General features: G+C 33.5%; 3 protein-coding genes and 1 pseudogene across 3 annotated transcripts; 3 read left to right on the forward strand and 1 right to left on the reverse strand.

Annotated features, from left to right (window-relative positions):
- The first annotated feature begins 2,262 nt into the window (after positions 1-2,262).
- On the forward strand, positions 2,263-3,209 carry LOC147395260 (osmotin-like protein; annotated as a pseudogene).
- A 3,396-nt stretch (positions 3,210-6,605) lies between these two features.
- On the forward strand, positions 6,606-7,770 carry LOC147395261 (osmotin-like protein). Its single transcript, XM_086450900.1, has one exon. The coding sequence runs from the start codon at positions 6,684-6,686 to the stop codon at positions 7,452-7,454; it is 771 nt and encodes a 256-aa protein (XP_086307026.1). The 5' UTR covers positions 6,606-6,683; the 3' UTR covers positions 7,455-7,770.
- Positions 7,771-15,489: 7,719 nt separating this feature from the next.
- LOC147395262 (CASP-like protein 4C1) lies at positions 15,490-16,751 on the forward strand. Its single transcript, XM_086451238.1, has 3 exons — positions 15,490-15,996; positions 16,088-16,223; positions 16,310-16,751. The coding sequence occupies exons 1-3, from the start codon at positions 15,776-15,778 to the stop codon at positions 16,529-16,531; spliced, it is 579 nt and encodes a 192-aa protein (XP_086307364.1). The 5' UTR covers positions 15,490-15,775; the 3' UTR covers positions 16,532-16,751.
- An 849-nt stretch (positions 16,752-17,600) lies between these two features.
- LOC147395263 (dolichyl-diphosphooligosaccharide-protein glycosyltransferase subunit) lies at positions 17,601-17,964 on the reverse strand. The gene has a single exon (XM_086451239.1). The coding sequence runs from the start codon at positions 17,962-17,964 to the stop codon at positions 17,851-17,853; it is 114 nt and encodes a 37-aa protein (XP_086307365.1). The 3' UTR covers positions 17,601-17,850.
- Between the last annotated feature and the right edge of the window lie 4,432 nt (positions 17,965-22,396).

Here is a 22,396-nt window from a genome sequence, read left to right on the forward strand (position 1 = left end):
GAAATACCAAGGATTGACAAATAAAACAACTTTTTTTATTCTAAGGATTGAAGATTGGATTTTTGAACTAAATTTCCAAAGTTTTTTTTTTTTTTTGGCAAGAAGTTAAAGATTAGGGTTTTTTTAATTTATTTATCGTTTTTTATCTATCTTTCACAGAAGACTCTGGTCAAGGGACTAACTATGACATCATTTTAATTTTAAAACACCAAAGGGTATCTCAAATATGGATTTGAATTTGAGGGTATTTTGGTAAAAAAAATAAATTAAGGTCATCTTTATTTTTGGTACAAAATCCAATTTTCAAAGTGTATTAATTGCACTTTAAAGTGTATTAAAATCATTTTAAAGTGTAAAATAAATTTACTACATCATTGGCGAGGGTACGTTAGTTTCCCCTCTCCTTCCTTTGGGAGATTGAAATCCTGTTGGTTTATGCGTTTTTTTTGTCATGGGCACTCCTTTTTATTTATCTTTTTCGAGATCTATCTCTTAATCAATATTATAAATCTTCAAAATTAAAGTCGTTAATTATTTTACGAAAGTGACACTCACACGTCTATTTTAGTAGCTTTTATCTGTAGAGCTTTTCTAAATAAAAAGCACAGCGGAGAGGAAAACAAAACGCATTCACACTATTTGCGTAAACAAAACGCACTTCCATGAAATTGGAAGTTAGAACAGCTCGAACATGCCACGTTACTAAAATCTGTTACTATAATAGTTTAAATACACGATGATTAAAAATTGTCCATCAGATTGGCTTTGCTTGGTAGGTAGATTAGAAGATAAGGATATGATTTCAATGGGCCCATTGCATTAAAATATTGCCACTAGGGTGTACTGTAGATTGTCGAAGGAGAGCATTTGTTGTTTTTCATAACATAAATGTTTGATGTAAATCCTTATAATTTTTAAAAGTTCTTGTGGGATAAGCGCTCCATTGCCCCCACTGTAAATCTACTCTTGTGACCTTTAATCTTTGGGATTGTCGTAATAAGTTCATATCTAGGCGCAAAGTTTAATCGAGGGTGTAATGAGTAGTTGTTACTGTACCCAATTTTTTTTTCAAATTACGAAAAAGGTAATAATGTAATATTTTCTTAAAAAAAATTTATTTTTGATGATTTCTATTTTTTGGACAGACAGATGCATTTTAACAATTCTCGATTTTATAAATAAAGATCTCTATGACTATAAAAGTGAAAAGAAAATAGTGATCAATCTTATCTGATTTGTAGGTGTAGACACATTGCCAAACTTGTAAATCCTTGTGTGTTTTAATGGGTGATTTTTGTTGTCTTCACTGCTTCGCTTTTCACACAAACAACACTAAATTTTACAATTAAATAAAGCGAAAACATTAAAATCAACACATCAACCTTTACTCATCACTTGCAAAAAGAACTTTCACAATCTCAAAAGAATCACATGTTACAATTTTCAATATGATTAATATGAGCATCAAATATTTTCAAAAATTATATAAACATAAGTGACAAAGATAAAGGTAGATAATTTCACTTGAAAATTTTTTATGAGTCGTGATTTTTTAAATCGAAAATTTTCATTCATTGTGTACATGGCAGACGTGGCAAAGGCACAGAACTATAAATATTTTTACTTTGGGATACACAAGGAAAACAATCAAAGGTTGTGTGCCCTTACCACATCAGCCGAGTGTAGATGAAGTGAAAATTTTCAAGTCAAAAAATCATTAACGAAAATTTATTCCTATATCAAAATTTTACCACATAAATAAAGTTTGTTAAGTGGATCAGCATTAAATAGGATGTGGGGTATATTCAACAATATATTATCTCTGATGATGTATCACATTATGCGTGCTTAGCATATCGCATCGATCTGATCCCTAAAAGCCCAAGCATATAACTGACTTTTGGACCCAGTAATTGGACTTGGCCCATCCAAAATGTAATTTGGACATAAAAAATCATTTTTATTTGACGCCTTTCAGCCACTTAAATTTCACTTTTAAAGCACTTACCAGAATACAGCCAACTAAAAAACACCCACAACTTTTATTTTGTTGGTGAAAGATCAAACGTTGCTTTCCCATGCTCAACTTTTATGGGCAAGTCCTTTCTCTTGTTTTAATCAAAAGATAGAGATCACCTAAGGTGGGGCCAAATATTTATAACTCGGATCAAGTAACACGTGGCAGAGTTTATTTTCTCAAAACCCTAAACAGTAGTACACGATCAAATCCCGTACTCTTCCAGCTTATAAATTCCCACGTTTTTCTTTACCTTCTCCCCAAGAAATTTCCCAAATTCCAAGTCCAAATACCATAGCCATGGCTGACGCTTTCTCCCTCTCTTCTCTTCTCTTAACCTTCACCCTCCTCCTTATCCTACGCACCCTCATGCAAGGTACGGACGCTCAACTCATTTTAACAGTTGTCAACAACTGCCCCTTCACCGTCTGGCCTGCCATCCAACCCGATTCGGGTCACGAAATTCTCCAAAAAGGCGGTTTCGCCCTCCAAACCGTAAACCACCGGTCCTTCCAGCCCCGGTCCAACCCTGGTCCGGCCGCTTGTGGGCACGTACTGGCTGCACGTACACCAACAACCACTTCTCTTGCGTCACTGGCGACTGTGGAAGCCTCGAATGTAACGGTTTGGGAGGTAAAACCCCTGCCACTCTGGTGCAATTTAGCCTCCATCACGGATCTAACGATTTCTCCTCTTACACCGTTAGCCTCGTTGATGGATTTAACGTCCCCTTAACGGTGACCCCACATGAGGGCAAGGGGACCTGCCCAGTTGTCGGATGTAAGGTTGATATGCTTGCCACGTGTCCAAGTGGCTTGCAGTTGCGCAGTCCTGTTGGTGGTGGACCGGTTGTGGCATGTAAGAGTGGATGTGAGGCGTACGGTACGGACGAATTGTGTTGTAGGAACCATTATAATAGTCCTCAGACATGTAAACCGTCCGGTTATTCTGAATTCTTCAAGCAAGCTTGTCCAGATACACTCACATATGCGCACGATAGCGTAGCGCTAACCTCCGGGCAGGAGTGTTCTTCGCCGCGTGAGCTGAAGGTTATCTTCTGTCATTGAGAAAATGCTTCGTTACAAGTCTGATGTAGTTTTGATTCATGTGGAGTTATTATATTGAGTCCAGATGTAGTCTTCTGTTAGAGACTGATATAAAATAACGGAAACACCCCTTGTTTTCCACCAAACCTCTTCACTCCACAGTTTCATTTTTGTTACTTAATTAACGAGGCTAGCCTGAGCATGATAGCAATCTCCCGTTTCATTCTTAAAAAATTCACCAATTTTTTTTATATTTTAATGAAAGTATTATTCTCAAGATTATTGAACTATTCTGAGTAATTCACGGATTTTAAGTTTGAAAAAAATAAAATACATTTTTTTACAAATTTTTATAAAATTTCATGGAAAAAAAATATATTACTATATTTTATTGTATGTTGAAGTGGATATGTTTAAAAAAAATTGGAGGAATTTGAAGGAATCCATTTTTCACTTGACAAATGCCCTTTTTATCCTTAAAAAAAATAATGACATATTCTTTTATATTTATTTGAGATTACACTTTAATTTTTCAAATTGATGATTTATCCCTTGAGTTAGGTATTCTTTTAAAAATCAATAGAACAATAACCTTAATGTCTTCATTATCACCAACATTAATATCACCAATGAAACGGATAATATATATATATGAAACATATGCTATATATTTTTTATTTATCAAATTTAAATCAAATAGAACTCAAATTTTGAATGAATCAAAATTTTGTTGTATTTCAAATTGCAAACAAAGAGCTTAGTTAAGTTGATAAGGTTTCAAATCTTAGTAAGAGTCATTGCCCACATGTATTATCACCATTGGCAATCCACATCGCATCTCCTTTATTTGATCAATAAGTCATGTTAAAAAGCCCCAAATTGATTTAAGTAAGAAGCCTTTTCTTACTAAGGAAACTGTTTTTCTTGTTTAACCCACCTTAGATTGGGGCCCACATAATTGTAAATGAATAATGCCTATAATACCCTCAACTTTTTAATCAAGAACCCTTGCATCATCTCTATGTTTTTAGTGAAAATAAATATTGAGAGAAGATAAAATATAATAAGAATTAATTTAAAGAAATGAGGGTATAACAAGTATTTAATCTTTATTAAAAGATGTGGGTCCCATTAAGATTTGTTGAGTAACAAACCTCGATAAAAGTAAGGGAGTTTATACAATCAATGAAGATAATTAAAGTTCTTTACTAAGAAAAGGGTTTTTCTTACTTAACACCTTGGAGTGAGACTCACATAATTATAAATGATTAATACCTATAATACCCTCAATATAAGGTAACTCTTATATTCTTCTAACTAAATTAATGGAAAGATGATAAATAAGAGAAATACCAAGGATTGATAAATAAAACAAATTTTTTTATTCTAAGGATTGAAGATTGGATTTTTGAACTAAATTTTCAAAGTTTTTTTTTTTCAAGAAGTTGAAGATTAGGGTTTTATTTATTTATTATTTTTATCTATCTTTCACAAAAGACTCTAGTCAAGGGACTAACTATGACATCATTTTAATTTTAAAACACCAAAGGGTATCTCAAATATGGATTTGAATTTGAGGGTATTTTAGTAAAAAATAAATTTTTTAAGGTCCTCTTTTTTTTTTTTGGTTACAAAATCCAATTTCCAAAGTGTATTAATGGCACTTTAAAGTGTATTAATTGCATTTTAAAGTGTAAAATAAATTTACAACATCATTGGCAAGGATACGTTATTGCTCCTTTGTCACCCTATTTTCCCCTCTCCCTCCTTTGTGAGATTGAAATCATGTTGGATTATGCGTCTTTTTGTCATGGGCACTCCTTTTTATTTCTTTTTTTCGAGATCTATCTCTTAATCAATATTATTAATCTTCGAAATTAAAGACGTTAATTATTTTAGTAAAGTGACACCCACATCTATGGTTTATGGGTTTATAAGGCGAAGCACTTTAATGCTTTTATCTGTAGAGCTTTTGTAATTAAAAAGCACTAGGGGAGAGGAAAACAAAACGCACTTCCATGAAATTGGAAGTTAGAGCAGCTCGAACATGCCACGTTACTTAAATCTTTTACTATAATATTTTAAATACATGATGGTTAAAAATTGTCCACCAGATTGGCTTTGTTTGGTAGGTAGATTAGCAGGTAAGGCTACGATCTTGATTGGCCCCGTTGCATTAAAATATTGCCACTTCGGTGTATTACAGATTGTCGAGGGAGAGCATTTGTTGTGTTTCACAACATAAATGTTTGATGTAAATTCTTATAATTTTTAAGAACACTTGGGGGAAAAGTGCTCCATTGCCCTCATTGTAAATCTACTCTTGCAACCTTTAATCTTTGGGATTGTCGTACTAAGTTCATCTCTAGGCCCAAAGTTTAATCGAGGGAGTAAGGAGTAATTTTCACCCTACCCAAATTTTTGTCAAGTTACGAAAAAGATAATAATGTAATATTTTTTTAAGAATTTTCTATTTTTTGGACGGATAGATTCATTTTAACAACTCTCGATTTTATAAATAGAAATCTCTAGGACTATAAAAGTAAAATAGAAAATAGTGATTATTTTTGTCTGATTTGTAAATGTAGGTACATTGTCAAATCTGTATATCCTTGTGTTTTTTATGGGTGATTTCTGTTGTTTTCATTGCTTCGCTTTTAACACAAACAACACACATGATTTTACAATTAAATAAAGTGAAAACATTAAAATCAAACATCAACCTTTGCTCATCACTTGTAGAAAGAATTTTCAGTCTCAAAAGAATCAAATTCTATAATTTTCAATATGATTGATATGAGCATTACAAAAATATGATTCCATCTAATATTTTCAAAAATTATATAAACATAAGTGACAAAGATAAAGGTAGATAATTTCACTTGAAATTTTTTTGTGAGTCGTGATTTTTTAATTTGAAAATTTTCACTAAATGTGTACACGGTAGACGTGGCAAGGGCACAGAATCATAAATATTTTTCTTTAAGATATACAAGGAAAATAATCAATGGTTGTGTTCCCTTGTCACATCAGCCAAATGCAGATAGAATGAAAATTTTGTAGTCAAAAAATCATTAGTGAAATTTTATTCCCATATCAAAATTTTACCATATAACTAAAGTTTATTAAGTGGATCGGCATCAAATAGGATGTAGGGTATATTCAACAATATATTATCTCTATTGATGTATCACATTATGCGTGCTTAGCATCTGACATCGATCTGATCCCTAAAAGGCCGAGCATATAACTCACTTTTGGACCCACTAATTGGACTTGGCCCGCCCAAAATGTAATTTGGACATAAAAAAATCATTTTTATTAGACACCTTTTATCCACTTAAATTTCAATTTTACAATTAAAAACACCCACAACGTTGCCTTCCCATCCTCAACGGCAACTCCTTTCTCTTGTTCTAATAAAAAAGATAGATGTCACCCAAAGTGGGGTCAAATATTCATAATTCGGATCAAGTAACACGTGGCAGAGTTTATTTTCTCAAAACCTTGACAGTAGTACTTGATCAAATCCCATACTCTTCCAGCTTATAAATTCCCACGTTTTCCTTAACCGTCTCCCTCAGAAATTTCCCGAATTCCAAAATCCAAATACCATAGCCATGGCTTACGCCTTCTTCTCCCTCTCTTCTCTTCTCTTAACCTTCACCCTCCTCCTTATCCTACGCACCCTCACGCAAGCTACAGACGCTCAACTCATTTTAACAGTCGTCAACCACTGCCTCTTCCCCGTCTGGCCTGCCATCCAACCCAATTCGGGTCACGAAGTTCTCCAAAAAGGCGGTTTCTTCCTCGAAAGCTTTAACCATCGGTCCTTCCCAGCCCCGGTCCAACCCTGGTCCGGCCGCTTGTGGGCACGTACTGGTTGCACGTACACCAACAACAACTTCTCTTGCGTCATTGGCGACTGTGGAAGCCTCGAATGTAACGGCATGGGAGGCAAAACACCAGCCACTCTGGCGCAATTTAGCCTCCATCACGGATCTAACGATTTATCCTCTTACAGCGTTAGCCTTGTTGATGGCTTTAACATCCCCTTAACGGTGACCCCACATGAGGGCAAGGGGACTTGCCCAGTTGTCGGATGTAAGGTTAATATGCTTGCCACGTGTCCAAGTGCCTTGCAGGTGCGCAGTCCTCTTGTTGATGGACCGGTTGTAGCATGTAAGAGTGGATGTGAGGCGTACGGTACGGACGAGTTGTGTTGTAGGAACCATTATAATAGTCCTCGGATATGTAAACCGTCCAGTTATTCTGAATTCTTCAAGCAAGCTTGTCCAGCTACGCTCACATATGCGCACGATATCGTAGCGCTAACCTACGGGCACGAGTGTTCTTCGACGCGTGAGCTGAAGGTTATCTTCTGTCATTGAGAAAAGGAAAAAAATGCTGGAATGACATAGGGTATTTACTTCGATTCTCACAAATCTGACGTGGGATGTGCACATAACCATAGATGTGTTTCCTCGTGATACGAAAAAAACATCTACGGTTATGTATGCATCTCCATGTCAGAATTGTGAGAATCACAGAAAATTCTGTGTCACCCCAACACGACTCGTGAGAAAATGCTTCGTAGCAAGTCTGATGTAGTTCTGATCCTTGTGTAGTTATTGTATTGAGTCCAGATGTAGTCTTCTGTTAGAGACTGATATAAAATAACGGAAACACCCCTCGTTTTCCACCAAATCTCTTCTCTCCACAATTTCCTTTTCGTTACTTATTAATTAACCGGGCTAGCCCGGCCCTTGTTAGCAATTTCCCATTTAATTCTTAAAAAATTCATCAATATTTTTTTTTTAATGAAAATATTATTCTCGGAATTATTGAATTATTCTAAATAATTCATGGATTTTAAGTTTTAAAAGAATAAAATGCATTTTTTTAGAACTTTTAAGTTTGAAAAAAATAATTTATTGTATGTTGCAAAGTGTGAATTTGGACTTTGTGGTGACTTTGAAGTGGATGTGATTAAGGAAAAAAAATTAGAGGAATCTACATTTTTATTTGACAAATGTCTCCTTTATCCTTAAAAAATTAATGACATATCCTTTTATATTTATTTGAGATCACACCTTAATTTTTTAAATTGATGATTTGTCCCTTGACTTTTGTCTTTTAAAAAAAAAAAATCAATGGAACAAATAACCTCAGTGCCCTCATTAGCACCACCTTCATTATTATCATCACCAATTTGATCACCACCATCACTATTATATGGTCGAATTTTTGAGATAAAATAGTTAGTACACATATGAAGTATATGTTGCATATTTTTCATTTATCAAAATTTTGTCCAATTTTAGATTAAATTTTTGTAATTCAAAATTGAATAGAACTCGAATTTTTCACGAATTGAAGTTTTGTCATATTCCAAATTGCTAACAAGGAGCTTAGCAAAGTTAGTAAGGTTTCAAATCTTAGTAAGGGTCATTGGGCCCACATGTATTATCACATTAGGAATCCAATGTCACATCGTCTTGACTTGATAAAAAAAAGTCATATTGAAGGCCCCAATTGATTTAGTAAGGAGACTTTCCCTATTAAGGAAACAGTTTTTCTTACTTAACCCACCTTAGAGTGGAGCCCAAATAATTGTAAATGATTAATACTTGTAGTACCCCTTGCATCATCTCCACGTTTTTAGTGAAAATAAATATTGAGAGAAGCTAAGATATAACAAGAATTAATTAAAGAAATGAGGGCATAATAGGTACTTAATCTTTGTTAAAAGATGTCGGTCGCACTAAAGTTTGTTGTGTAACAAACCTTGATAAAAGTAAGGGAGTTTTTTAAATAAAAATGCAACATATAGTCACTCCCATACATCTCTCTTATTGTTATTTTCCTCACTATTTAGTCTTATACAATCAATGAAGATAATTGAAGTTCCTTACTAAGAAAAGGGTTTTTCTTACTTACCACCTTGGAGTGGGGCTCACTTAATTGTAAATGATTAATACTTATAATACTCTTAATTTTTTAATCAAATACCCAACATATCCTCTCCATGTTTTCGATGAGATTAGATGTTGAGAGATAAGATATAACGTGTATTAATTAAAAAAAATTAAGTTACTAAAGGGACTCAATATTTTATAAAAGATGTGTGTCCCACTCCAAAGTTTGTTGAGTAACAAACTTGATAAAGTAAGAGAGTTTTTTAAATAAAAATGTCACAACTAGTCACTTCGATAAATCTCTCTTATTGTAATCTTCCTCACTATTTCTTACAATCAATGTAGATAATTAAAGTTCTTTACCAAGAAAAGTGTTTTTCTTACTTAACACCTTAGCTTTTTAATATGATTAATATCTTTGATACCCTAAGCTTTTTAATCAAATACACATCATACTCTTTCCATGTTTCTGGTGAGTATGGATGTTGATATAAGTAGGATATAACACGTATTAATTTAAAGAAATGAGGGTACCATAGGTACTTTCAATCTTTTTTTTCAAAAGATGTGGGTCCCACTATAAGGTTTGTTGAATAACAAATTTGATAATGTAAGAGATTTTTTTAATAATAAAAATGTAACATATAGTTAGTTTGATAAATCATTCTTAGGGTGTGTTTAATTGCATGGAAAGTAACTTTACATAGAATTTGAAATCCATGAAAAGAATAGTGGTGGAAAATGGGTAGGGTTGGAAAATCAAATTTCATTGTTTAACTTAATCTCAACAAAATCATGAAAAAAAAATTGAGGAAGAAGAAAAGAAGAAGAGGAGGAAGAGAAAGAGAGAGTTAGGGCGGATGGAGGAAGAGAAAGAGAAAGAGAGAGTTAAAGCGGACGGAGGAAGAGGAAAAAGAAGAAAGCAGGGTTGATGCAGAAGGAGAAGGAGGAAGAAAAAAAAGAAGAAGAAGAAGAGAGAGAGAAGAAGAAGAAGAAGAAGAAGAAGGTGACCAGCAACGAAAATGGTGAATGTGATGGTAGCTATGGTGATAGCGAAAATGAAAAAATGAAGTTAAGATTTTGATTTAGAGATGAAAAATAAGGTTAAATTTCATTTTCTAATAATATAGACATTACATTTTAATAACAAAAAGCGATTGTATCTATAATTGATAATCTATCATAAAAATTCAAATCTAATGACTAGTGCTAGAGTATCATAGTAGAATTCATGTAATAATCTTCCAAGTTATTAATAAAATTTTACATGGTGTGAGAGCTTAAGCTTCACTAAATACATGATTGTGGTACATTGCTATTCAATGGTGCCACCACCACCACCACTAAACTCTTTTTTTTTTTTTTTTTTTCTTCTGAGTAGTGCTGCTCTTTTCACTTCTTATTTCAAAAAGAATCTTACCTTCCCGCATAATATTTCTTCAAAGTTTACGTATGAGTCACGTGATAAAATGACACGCTAACATGCATGCAGTTTGTGCACAGTTGACATGGCAAGTGCGCAGAACTATAGATATTTTTCTTCGGGATGCACAAGGAAAAAGATCTACTGTTCTATGCACTTGTCACATCAACCATGTAGGTGTAAATGCCTCATTTTATCAGACTAATCTTTACATATTTCATAACCCATACATTCATAACTTATGATAGACATGATACAAATTTATTAGTTGTATAATCAGGGTGGACATGGACAAGGTGGATGTTGATATTGTCTTTGGCCAACGTTAGATGTGGATGGGGCGTGCCTACCAAGCGTAACTAAGATTAGACAATCCAAATATTTCACCTTAATCAAGTTAATTGTCGTTAAGTTAATCTACATGTCTTTGGCCACTCCATGCTTGGCGATTATAGCAATCATTTCGATGCCACTTTGTTTGCTTCCTTTTGAGGCTGTTTTATTTCATTTTTCCTCTTATGGTTGTACTGTGCTGATTCTACTAGGAACTAAACTTTCAAGGTGAAAGAGGGAATTTTGAAATTTAATTTCACATAAAAGTCTTTAGACACAAAATTAAATTAGATAACGACATGTGGGAAGAACCCTTTGTTTAATTTGGCATCGAAATATTGTCTGAGGGAATAGAAATGTAGGCTATCTAGATTATTAATTCTTTTTCTCTCTTTGGCTATTTTATATAAAATATTTTCTTGTGAAAATTAATTTGTGGGAAAACAACTGAGATAACAAATTCTTTAAAAAAATCTTTATCATGGGTTTGATTGTGCATAGCAAACGTCATTAAGAGTATTTGTTTAATTTCGACTAAAACATTAGAGTTGGGTCATATAATATTTTTCCTCCCTAACGGGTAAAAAATCATTTTTTAAAGAAGTACTTTTCCCGTGAAAATAATAATGAGTTGTGATAATCTGACTACCCACATGGCACACTCAATCAACTCTCCTAATGTGACAAGTCTGGGAATCGTAGATTAGTACTTCTTAGGATACATATTTTTATTAGGAAGTGTAGTTTTGTATCCTAAGGCATACAAATCTACGATTCTCGAACTTGTCACATTAGGAGAGTCCATTGAATATGCCACGTGGAGTAATCAGATTATCACAATTCAATAATAATTCTTCAACTAATTTTACCCAAAAATATTTCCTCGGGAGCCTAGGAAAATATTGACTCCATAACTTCCTCTAGCTACTCAGATTTTAATGAGAAGGACTATTCATCAACTCTGGATCGTTTTGGCCAATTATGTCATATTTCTTGAAAACATAAAGTTGGCTTGCCACTCACCCATTTCTTTTCTGAAATTTACGATAATGTTTATTACTTAATTATTATTTTTTACTTAAATAATTAATTTTAAGTAAAAATCCCATTACATTAGGACCCGTGGCAATTACATGAAGGGATTGAAAGGGTATAGATATTTTAAGTATCAAAGAAATAAATATTTGGGGTAGGCGCGTGATGGGCTATTGAAAGAGGTAGCAGATTGATGGGCGATTGAAGAAGGTAGAAACAACTCGTAAGCAGAACAAGAGAAACAATAAGTAATCACACACACCAAAAATTCCGTATTTCCCTCAAAATTGAGGTAAGATCACGAATCACACCGATTCCATTATGAATAGACAACTTGTAGTCATAGATTACACTTTTTCACTAAAAAAAAATAATTTACATAATTCCCTTGACCAATAAGTAATGTGTTAAATGATGATTAATAGTCCCTGCTCAAGAGTGCCATTCGGTTCCACATATTATAATTGTAAAGTCACGACACGTCATACATGACGGTATGATTTGAAATAAATGATAAGTTGTGCAATTATTTATGACAATATGCATGCATGGTATGAACAGTTGTACAATAACAAAGCAACGATCATAAATGAGGAGGATCTCACATGTGCCTGGTTCCATATCTTTACCATCGGTCCGATGATTAATTCATGATTGTGAGAAACAACCTGTAAATGCACAATCAGCTCATTAATTGAAGGGTCACATGAATATCGTTAGGATGATGCATTGTAATAAGGTGTATTATAATATGATAAATCATCTTTTATAAGAATATCAAGGATATATATAAATCTTATTAAATTAGAATTAGATTATAATATATATATAGAATCTCTCTCTTGTTAGGATTTGTTTAACTCAAGAGAGTCAATAAAATTCACATATCACATTGCACCTTATTGTACTACAACATATCCTAATACTAACATTACTCACAAAAATTCATATATTCTTTCATTTTAATTCTACATAGACTCTTTTTTAAGGTCTTGCAAGTTGCAATGACGAAACACATGTAAACAGCTAACTACTCAAAATAAAAAGGAAAATCCTTGCGTTTTCACTGTGATTCTCATTGTATTGATGTGATAGTTATAGATGTATTTCCTTGAGATATGTGCACACCTCCATGTCAGAAATGTGAGAATCGAATTAAATCCCAATGTCACCCCCAATAAGGCGGAGTCAGGATTTTACCCTTGTGGGGGCAACATAAGAGTGGACATTATTTTGTAGGGGCAACTTAGAGTGTAAAAGAATTTTGTGGGAACAACTAAGAGTAACTTTTTTGTGTAGGGGCAATAGCGACAAATTTCTTTATCCACCATTATTATCTGCCGCAATAGTCCATTATTTCCTGGTATGTTTGAAAATACTTATGGGGGCAAGTGCCCCCATTGCCCCCACTCTAAATTCGCCCATGACCTCCAGCATTACTCAAATGAAAAATCAAGAGTCGGTGTTGGGGTGACACAAAGGGAGACATAAGGGTGACACGATGATGTGGTGTCGTGCATATTACCGTAAATGCTTTTTCGCGAGATAAGAGTAAAAAGCATCTATGATTATGTGTGTGCCACCACATCATTTGTGTCACTCTTGTGATTTTCCAAAAATCAATTCTATGATAATTTGCATGCATAGCCTATACTAACAAACAAGTACAATGAAAAATAAGTCCACACACACAGTCTCTCTCTCCCCCTACATTATTTGCAATGTGAATCATGCATTTGTTTATATTATAAGATGCTAACCTATGGTTTCTTCCAGATATTATTTTTAGTAAAACAATCACAATTTTATTACTTTTAACTTAGTGGGCCATTGAGAGAGACGACTGAGTCTCCATACGTTTTGGGATTGTTGGGATGTTAGAGATTCCCAAGAAAAGTATCCCTATAAAAGATTGTACTAACCTTAGAAGTTGAATACTAATCTCTATGAAATCTCAACCGTCTCTTTGATGAAAAGTATTTAGAGAAAATATGCTCTTTGATGATAATTTGCTTTGACTCACGATTCAAAGTCAACTAATCTAATGAGGGTCGATTATAATGTGTCCTCAAGTCTTTTTTTGAATCTGCGCTGTCAATGTTTGACTTCTGAAACAACACTTTCATCATAATAAAATAACCTAGACAGTATTCAAGTCCAATCTCCCATTAAATCATTTCACAAAGAAAAGTCCATGGGAAGAATCAACTAATGCATTTCAATTATTAAAACGTGTAGCAGTATGTTTGAATCAAAGTCGCAACCTAGTACAAGGTGAAATAGTTTAGGATTCATTTTGAGTTCATGAAACACAATGAGTGACGGACTAACTAACTAATTTGCAAAATCCAAGCATTGCAAATTATTTGGATTATTATTTTGAAATTTTTGAGTATGATTAGGAATCTTCTTTTTTATGCATATACATAAAGAAGGAAAACTCTCAAAATATTATTGATTTTAATGTTTATTATGGGAATTATAGTAATTTTTCAAAATTTATATATATATATATATAAAAGAGTGAGGATTGAATGCACCCATGGTAGAGGATTGAAACCCTCATTCCACACCCCAATACATACCATGCAAGTCACAATCCAAGGAAATTTTAAAAAGGGAGATATTTTAGGCATTAATTTCTTGAATTTTGGCTTACTTGAATGCATACAATCGGGGCTCTACAAAACATAAACTCCATTATTTGACCTTCCAATATGTATAACCTTGTTGGACAGTTCATTTTTTTATAATTTAAAAAATATATATATTATCTTTTAGGTAACAATAAAAAAGTACTATCGTTTTCATGATTGTTCGTAAAAACAAAGAAAATTTAGAATTTTTTTTTAAATAAAACTATTTAACCCTTTAAGCCTTTTAACATTATATGAACTTGCAACTTGCATGCTTGAATTATATCTAAAGGAATTTTCCAACTCATGGGTGAAAAATCTTGAACCAAAGTTGACAAACAAATCAAGTAACGAAGGTCTATATTACTGAATTAAATTATGAGAGTTGCAATTCAAATTATCATTGATAGTAAGTAGTTCCTTTTCTATATTACTGTGTATTGTCCTGTCTGTTTGCTCGCTTAGGGCCTCATTCAGCCCCTTTTTCACTCGCCTCTCACTGGTGGAGAGTGGACTTGAAGTTGGTACATTGTACTGGCAACCGACTTCCCACTATTAGAAGGCTTTAGACCTGAATTCATTTCCTTGATCCCCCATAGAATCAATTTGCAATATAATTCGTATTGGACTCCTAAACTAAAATGAATTAGTACTAACCAATTTTTACGAACAAACTATTTTAATCGACCCAATTATCACTAGTTTTGGTATAAAATAAATAGTGAAGATCTATGCTTATTTATTATTTTTTTTTAAAGAAATTTGATTATGCTTGTTAATTTTCCTTGTTTTTCATGTGTATATGCATACATGAAAGAAAAGAAATTTATTTTCTATTAATCTTTATACAAAAAATTAACATTATTATATAAATGTATTCTAAGTTATCCGATAAATAATTAAACTATGGGCCATTTCCGCGCTTCAGAACTTTGAAGAAGACTCGCATCAAAAAGTTTGAAAACAATTCACCAAATAGGGAACGAGCAGTGACACTGAACCAATCAGCTCCAAACGTAAACCCAAAAGAAAAAAAAAAAAAACATAAAAGGAAAGTATCCTCTTTTTATCTCTCCTCACTTTTCTTTTCCTCCCCCCATCTCTCTCTCTCTCTCTCTCTCTCTCTCTCTCATGCAATCCTCGCCATCTCCCGTGATTCAAACCAAAATCAACCCCATAAAATAGCCTCCCAAAATCCAGAAAAAAGGGAAGAAAGAGAACTTCATTTTTATTTCTCTCTCTCTTTCTTTCATGACTTCTTTTCCTTCTCTCTCAATCTCAATCACAATCTGTGTTTTAGGTTGCAAAAAAAAACAGTAATAGAGAATCTCAATCTGTGTTTTAGTGTGCAAAAAAGAACATCAACGATGCAATCTCCTCAATCTCTTAGAAATGGAGAAACCCCACCACGCATCACACCTCATCACTTCCAGTCAACCTTGTCCGTACAAAAGATTCGAAAATTTAACTATCTGATTCTCCTTTTCCGTGTCGCCTCTTTCTGCTTTTGTATTAGTTCTACTATTTTCATGGCTACCAACTCTAGAGGCTCCAAATCTCCCAATTGGCGCGATTTTGATGGTTTTAGGTAAATTTTGAGCTCAATTTGTCTCCTAATTTTTAGGGCTTTTTATTATTAGTTAAAAACATAAACAGATCCAATTTGAATCAATTTGCAGGCTTGTTTTAGCTGCAAATGCGATTGTCGCCCTTTACTCCTTAGCGGAGATGTGTGCTTCAGTTTGGGAGATTTCGAAAGGAACCACTCCATTACCAGAGACTGTACAGGTCTGGTTTGATTTCAGTCACGATCAGGTAAATCTGTGTGCGTGTGTGTGTGTGTGTGAAGTTATCTTCTTCGATACGACACGTATCTTATAAAATTTGCGATTTCTTGGAAGGTTTTTGCTTACCTGCTATTGTCGGCGGACGCGGCTGGAATGGCACTGGTTCGTACCTTGAATGGAAGAGACACGTGTACGGTGTCAAATGCGTTTTGCGTCCAATCTTACATCTCGATCGCATTGGGATTCGGTGGATTTCTGTTTATGGGGTTTTCTTCGCTGCTTTCTGGGTTTCGTGCTGTTTGTTTTATCATCAACGGCTCTCGTTTTCATCTTTAAGAGAGAGAGAGAGAGAAGGATTGACTATAGCGTGTTTGTTTGTCTATTTTGGTTGAATTTGTATTCGATGTATTGTGTGTTTCATCAATTTGGATGCATTGGGTGAGAGTTGTGCCTTATTTCTTAGTTTTGTGGACCTCAAATAAGATTGGAAATGAAAATTTTAGAGCACAAACAATGGATGTGATGGGACAATACGAAGCTTTTCATTTGGATATAATTTTGTTGAGTATCCATTGACACACCATTTTCTTAATTATAACACCAATTAATTGAAAATTTGATATTAGACAACATGGTATACACCCAAATAAAGAAAGAGCCGTGCTCCAGAGTGACCTCTACATTGTACCTCACGTCGCACATCGTGAGGTGAAAGTGTATGCGAGCATAGATGCTTTTCATCGAGATATAAAGAAATAGTAAATATCTATCTTTATGCTTTCTTAGAAAATCTTATCCATTGAAAAATACCAGGTAAGCAAACGAAAATGAAACATGAGATGATCATAAGAAGTTGAGAAGGCTGCCCCACCCCCCCCAATCCACGTATAAAATGACATACCCACCTCACGATCATTAACAACTATCCATAATAGTTGAAACACGAACATGTGTCCGCCCGCCTGCAGTTGACATGGCATAAGAAGTTGAGAAGGCTGCCCCACCCCCCAATCCACGTATAAAATAACATACCCACCTCACGATCATTAACAACTATCCATAATAGTTGAAACACAAATATGTGTCCGCCCGCAGTTGACATGGCAAGGGCACAAAACTATAGATCTTTTATTTGGGGATACACAAGGAAATTGATCAATGGTTCTATACCCTTGCCACATCAGCCAAGTACAGAAGTGAGTGAAAATTTTCAAGTCAGAAAATCATTAGCGATTAAAAATAAGAGGTAAGTTGGCGGAAAACCAAACCGATGACACGACCATTAGAAGTTCAGAAGGCTACCCATCGAAGTCCCTGCCACTAAACAACTTGTGTAGAGAATCGATAGAACTACAAGAATAAATCAGAAATTATACTGCAACAAATGAGTGGAGCTACAAGAATATAAATAAATCATATTGTAATATCTTTATTAAGTAAATCAAAACCTTTTCATTTCCATTTTTAGATTGTTTGAAATGTCTGATCCACCTCAAAAATTATATCACCATATTAGGTTAAACAAATAAATCAAAAATATTTTTCCATTTGAAACATGGTTAAAAACACCAATGTATCAGTTTGGATCTCAATGAAGAGTTAACAATTCATCTTTATCCGCTAGAGAGAATAATGAAAAATTGAAAAGGAGGATTTCAGTTGCCTTCATATTTGGGATCAGCCATTACATAATGGTAAGCTATTACCAAAACAAATATGAAAATGCCAAGAAAATTGGCAAAGAATCCCAAGTCTTGGTCGTCGATCATCTGCAACAAGACAAAACATACAACACCACCACAAATATTAATAGAAGCAATTTAGAATTATCACATCAAACTTAAGATGTAAAACAAAGATTGTACAATTCTGAAAACAGTTTCATTAAGTATACATTGGGAGAAAAATATCCAAAATTTGTTTATTGTGATCCAATGGATCAATGTCACTTGTTGTTGGGACAACCACGGATTGCCACAACAAGCTTTCTATATTCCAACAAATATACATATATTTTTCAGAAAGATAACACCACGTTCACTTATAAGAGACTTCCACCCCAAATCTTTTTCTAGCTAAAAAGCCAGATAAGGATTAAGAAAATGTGATGAAAAAATCTTCCTCAAACCAATTTGTGATATTAGATTTCCCTAATTGTCAGATTTAGAGCTCCTTGTTGATATAGTAATGTTGTATCTTCCCAAGGGTGGATGATTTAGAATTTCGTTCCTTTGCAATTATGTGGGCTCTTTGGAATTAAGGTAGCAATAAGGAGCTCCACAGGGTCAATCTTAATATCAAAGCATTCCTGTTTCAATGATTTATCATTGGACCATAGGGGATTATTTTTTAAGGATTTTGATTTTAAGTGGGACTACATTGAAGATTTAGGCTAGTGCTTTCTTTTGCTTTTATTCCCTGGTAAGTCACCTCGACCTCCTTGGTCAGTTGTATTTCTTCTTTATTTTTAATGAAATTTATACTTATAAAAGAAAAAATAAATAAATCTTCTCCAAGAGATGCTACAGTTGAACAGGAAGAATCTAGAGAAGCCGAATCAGTCCAAAACTCCTATGATGCATGGTGATTGAGTTGGAGACATCAAAGACGTATGACATACCAACATAAGTTAAAGATAAAATGTTCGTTGCATTGCCTATCAGAGTGTCAAAAGTTTACAGTCTTTTGTTGGTTCCAGAATATGTGCCTTCAAAATTCAAGGACAATCAAGCTGACTAGATAACTATCTAATCTCAGACTTTGAAGTGTCTCATTCCAATGTCATCAGAGTTGACAAGGCATATTTGACTAACATCAGAGCATGATTGATAATAAGAAGATTCAATATATCAAGAGAAACGTCTAAACATACACCAAGAAGAATGAATTGAAGACGGACTAATTAGTCAAAAGTCCTCTTCAACAAGAAAGGCATATTGCAGTAACTGAATCCAAATCCAAATTCAAGGTCAATTGCTTCTCAAATGAGAGGGTATGATGCAAGAGCATAGTATCTTGGTAGCCCAAGGAACGTGCAATCAATTTGAGTATTCAAAACCAAGTGAAGCCCAAATATTAGATCAGTTTTTAATGTACTTATAACAAGTTGGGAGTCTTTCTTTATTTTAATTATTGCGAAAGGGTTTTATGTTGTTCGATATACTTTAGGGAATGAATTCTCTTACTAAAGAAAAAGAAATTGATAAGCTTAGATACTAATTGAATTGTTCTAGGAGTTCTTTAGTGTTAACTTACACAGGAATAGTAAGCTCGGGGTTTTAGAAGTCTATAAATTGGGATTCTTCTTTGTTACTTTTGCAAAGAAATAGTTCCAATAAAATTCACCTATGGATGCAATAATTTCTAATGTATTTTTGCATAACCTAACAATTTTTCTTTTGAGTATGAATTACTTACTTTTGAAGAGAGAACGTTTTGATAAATGAACATTGTGTTGATGTATTTAGTTATATTTAGACTAGGCCAGACACATCTAAAAATTTGCTATTTAAATAATCTCGATAAATGCACCTTCCCATCCAAGATAAATCATAATTTATCCATCCCCTTCATTGAAGAGAGAGTTATTTCTTAAGTCGTGATAATCTGACTACCCCACGTAGCACACTCAATCGACTCTCTTGATATGACAAGTTCGGTAACCATAGATCGATACACCTCAGGATACACATTTTTTATGGGGAAGTGCAGTTTTGTATCTTGAGGCGTACACATCTACAGTTCTCGAACTTGTCACATTAGGAGAGTCGATTGAGTGTGCCACATGGGGTAGTCAGATTATCATGATTCTTATTTATTTTCAACTTAATTGATAAGATTCAGAGCCCGTTTGGATACAAATAAAAAAAGTATCTTTTTTACATTTGAAAGTTAAAAAGTTAAAGAACTTGTTTGGATTTATTTTAGAAAACTACTTTCAGAAAATAAAAATTTTAACTTTTTAAAAAGCAAAAGGAAATTAATTTCTATCATCTAAAGGTTACTTTCTCCCAAAACTACCTTCTTCCTTGCTAGTTTCTACCTTTTTTACTTTCTATCCAAATAGGCTCTTACCATAACGAAAGAAATTTACTTATTTTTAATAAGAGATTTTTATTTATGTTAAGAGACCTTCTCCCACAAAAGAATGGGAGGAAAATCCAGCCAAGAGGCATAGCCTTGTAGAAAGATAGTTGTAATATTCTTGAGAATAGTGGATCAATTCAGAAGGTGAGGACATAGTCTACAGATTTGACAAAGAACACCATCAAAAAACCTTAAATGTTTTCTATAACTCATTTTCTCTTGTTATATTTTCTTTATGCTTATGGTTGTTTGTGTGCATCCAACTAAGAATTATGTTTGGGGGGAATCCCAAGGAAATTATTGCCTTCCGGATTCCCCATTTAAGTGCTTAGTTTTGAAATTGTTTTACTGATTTAGCACCACAGATCCTTGTTCTTAAAAATTTGATTGTCCATATAAAAGAAAACAGGTAAGATGAACTAATCTGAATTTTCCTCTAAGCACAAGTTCATGTGTCATCGTCATCAAAGCCTTATTTATCCCAAAACCTAGGGTTCGCTCCTCCATTACACTATGTCCAGAGCCACGCGTTCTGTTTAGCGAACCCTAGATCTAACTCCATACATCAAACAATAATCATTAAACACCATTAAACACTAAAGAAAATCTTCAATTCGAATTAGGAAACAAACAAACACACTCACACACACAAAGCATAACCCACACTAAGCAGAGAAACACGGACAAACAGTAGATCTAGATTCAAGAAACCTTAATTTAAGTCCAAAATCTAAAACAGTAGATCTGATTCTCAAGTTGTAAATTAGTAATAAAAAACATGAATCAAAATATGAGAAACAAATAAAATAAATAAACAAAAGTGGATCGAAGCAAATTACAGTGATAGATGAACAGGTTCTCCACTTCGATCCTTTTTGTTGCTTGTGTTGTGGACTTTGGAGTCAAGTTTGTAATTTGTAATCGAAATAATTGTGAAATTACAGAAACATCCTCGAGTTTTCTTCCTTTTATAAAAAGGCCATCATTTTAGTCCACACGGAAATACACTTGTAAGTTTGAATATTGTGGAGTGTTTGGATCCAATTCTTAAGGAGAATTGGATTAAATATTATAAAGTAATTAATGGAATAAATTTTGAATAAAGATAAATAGATTGGATTCGGTAGGAAAAAATAAAATGGTTACTTGGGAGAAGGTTAATGAAGAAGATTGATTGAAAAAATAAATGAAATTAGAAAAATAATAAAACATTAAGGAGAAAATGTGAATAAGTTGTAATTTTCCCAAAATTTAGACTACTGATAAATTGACGTGGAAATTTTTTCCTTGTGTATCTCGAAGAAAAAGATCAATGATTTTGTGCACATGCCACGTCAACCGCATGAATTTATCAATTGTATCCTGATGAAAATATACATAGTTTGAGGCCTAATTTCTTCAACAATACCCTTCTATTTATTTATTATTATTTTTTTTTTTTATGCTTAAGAGAAATTAAACCCATTACCTTGAACTTGTTTTGCAATGTGTCAAATCAAGTGAGATACGAGTCTAAGCCCAAAGAAAAAAAAATTACAACAATATCCTTACAAACACCATTTCAAGAATTATTTGTTGAAATATCTAAAATAACAAAATTTTAAAGAAACCTCCATATTTTGATGAATATTTGAGAGATCCCTATGTTTTATAATTATATGTGATTTGTTCATGATTTATTGTGTATTTTGCAGGAAAAACACTTTATATCAATAACAATTTTTCTATCTTAGTAGAAAATGTTTATCGATCCAACCCCTAGGAAAATGATTTTCTCATCAAGATGGAAAAATGCTAATGTTTGTCTCCCACAATTATGCTCACTATCCTCAAAACTAAAATCATTTGTCTTTTGAAGTTTTTTCATGTGTGATCAAATACCAACAATATTTTTCTCGAGAAAACTACTCCTTAGATGAGTTTCGGTTTAGTTTCACTTGAGGAAAGGTTGAATGGTGGTGAGGTAAATATTTCTGATGTGGGTGTGTGTCTCCACCTCATATCTTGATGAAAAGGCATGTTGGAGTGACAATGTTATAAAAAATAAATGTATAAAGCGCTATTAGTAGGCCGGTTTTGAAGGAGAAATAAGGCAGGTCATATCAGATAAACACC

This window comes from Akebia trifoliata, chromosome 8, assembly GCF_017979445.1.
Source record: "Akebia trifoliata isolate Shusen 1 chromosome 8, ASM1797944v1, whole genome shotgun sequence".
Classification (NCBI taxonomy): domain Eukaryota; kingdom Viridiplantae; phylum Streptophyta; class Magnoliopsida; order Ranunculales; family Lardizabalaceae; genus Akebia; species Akebia trifoliata.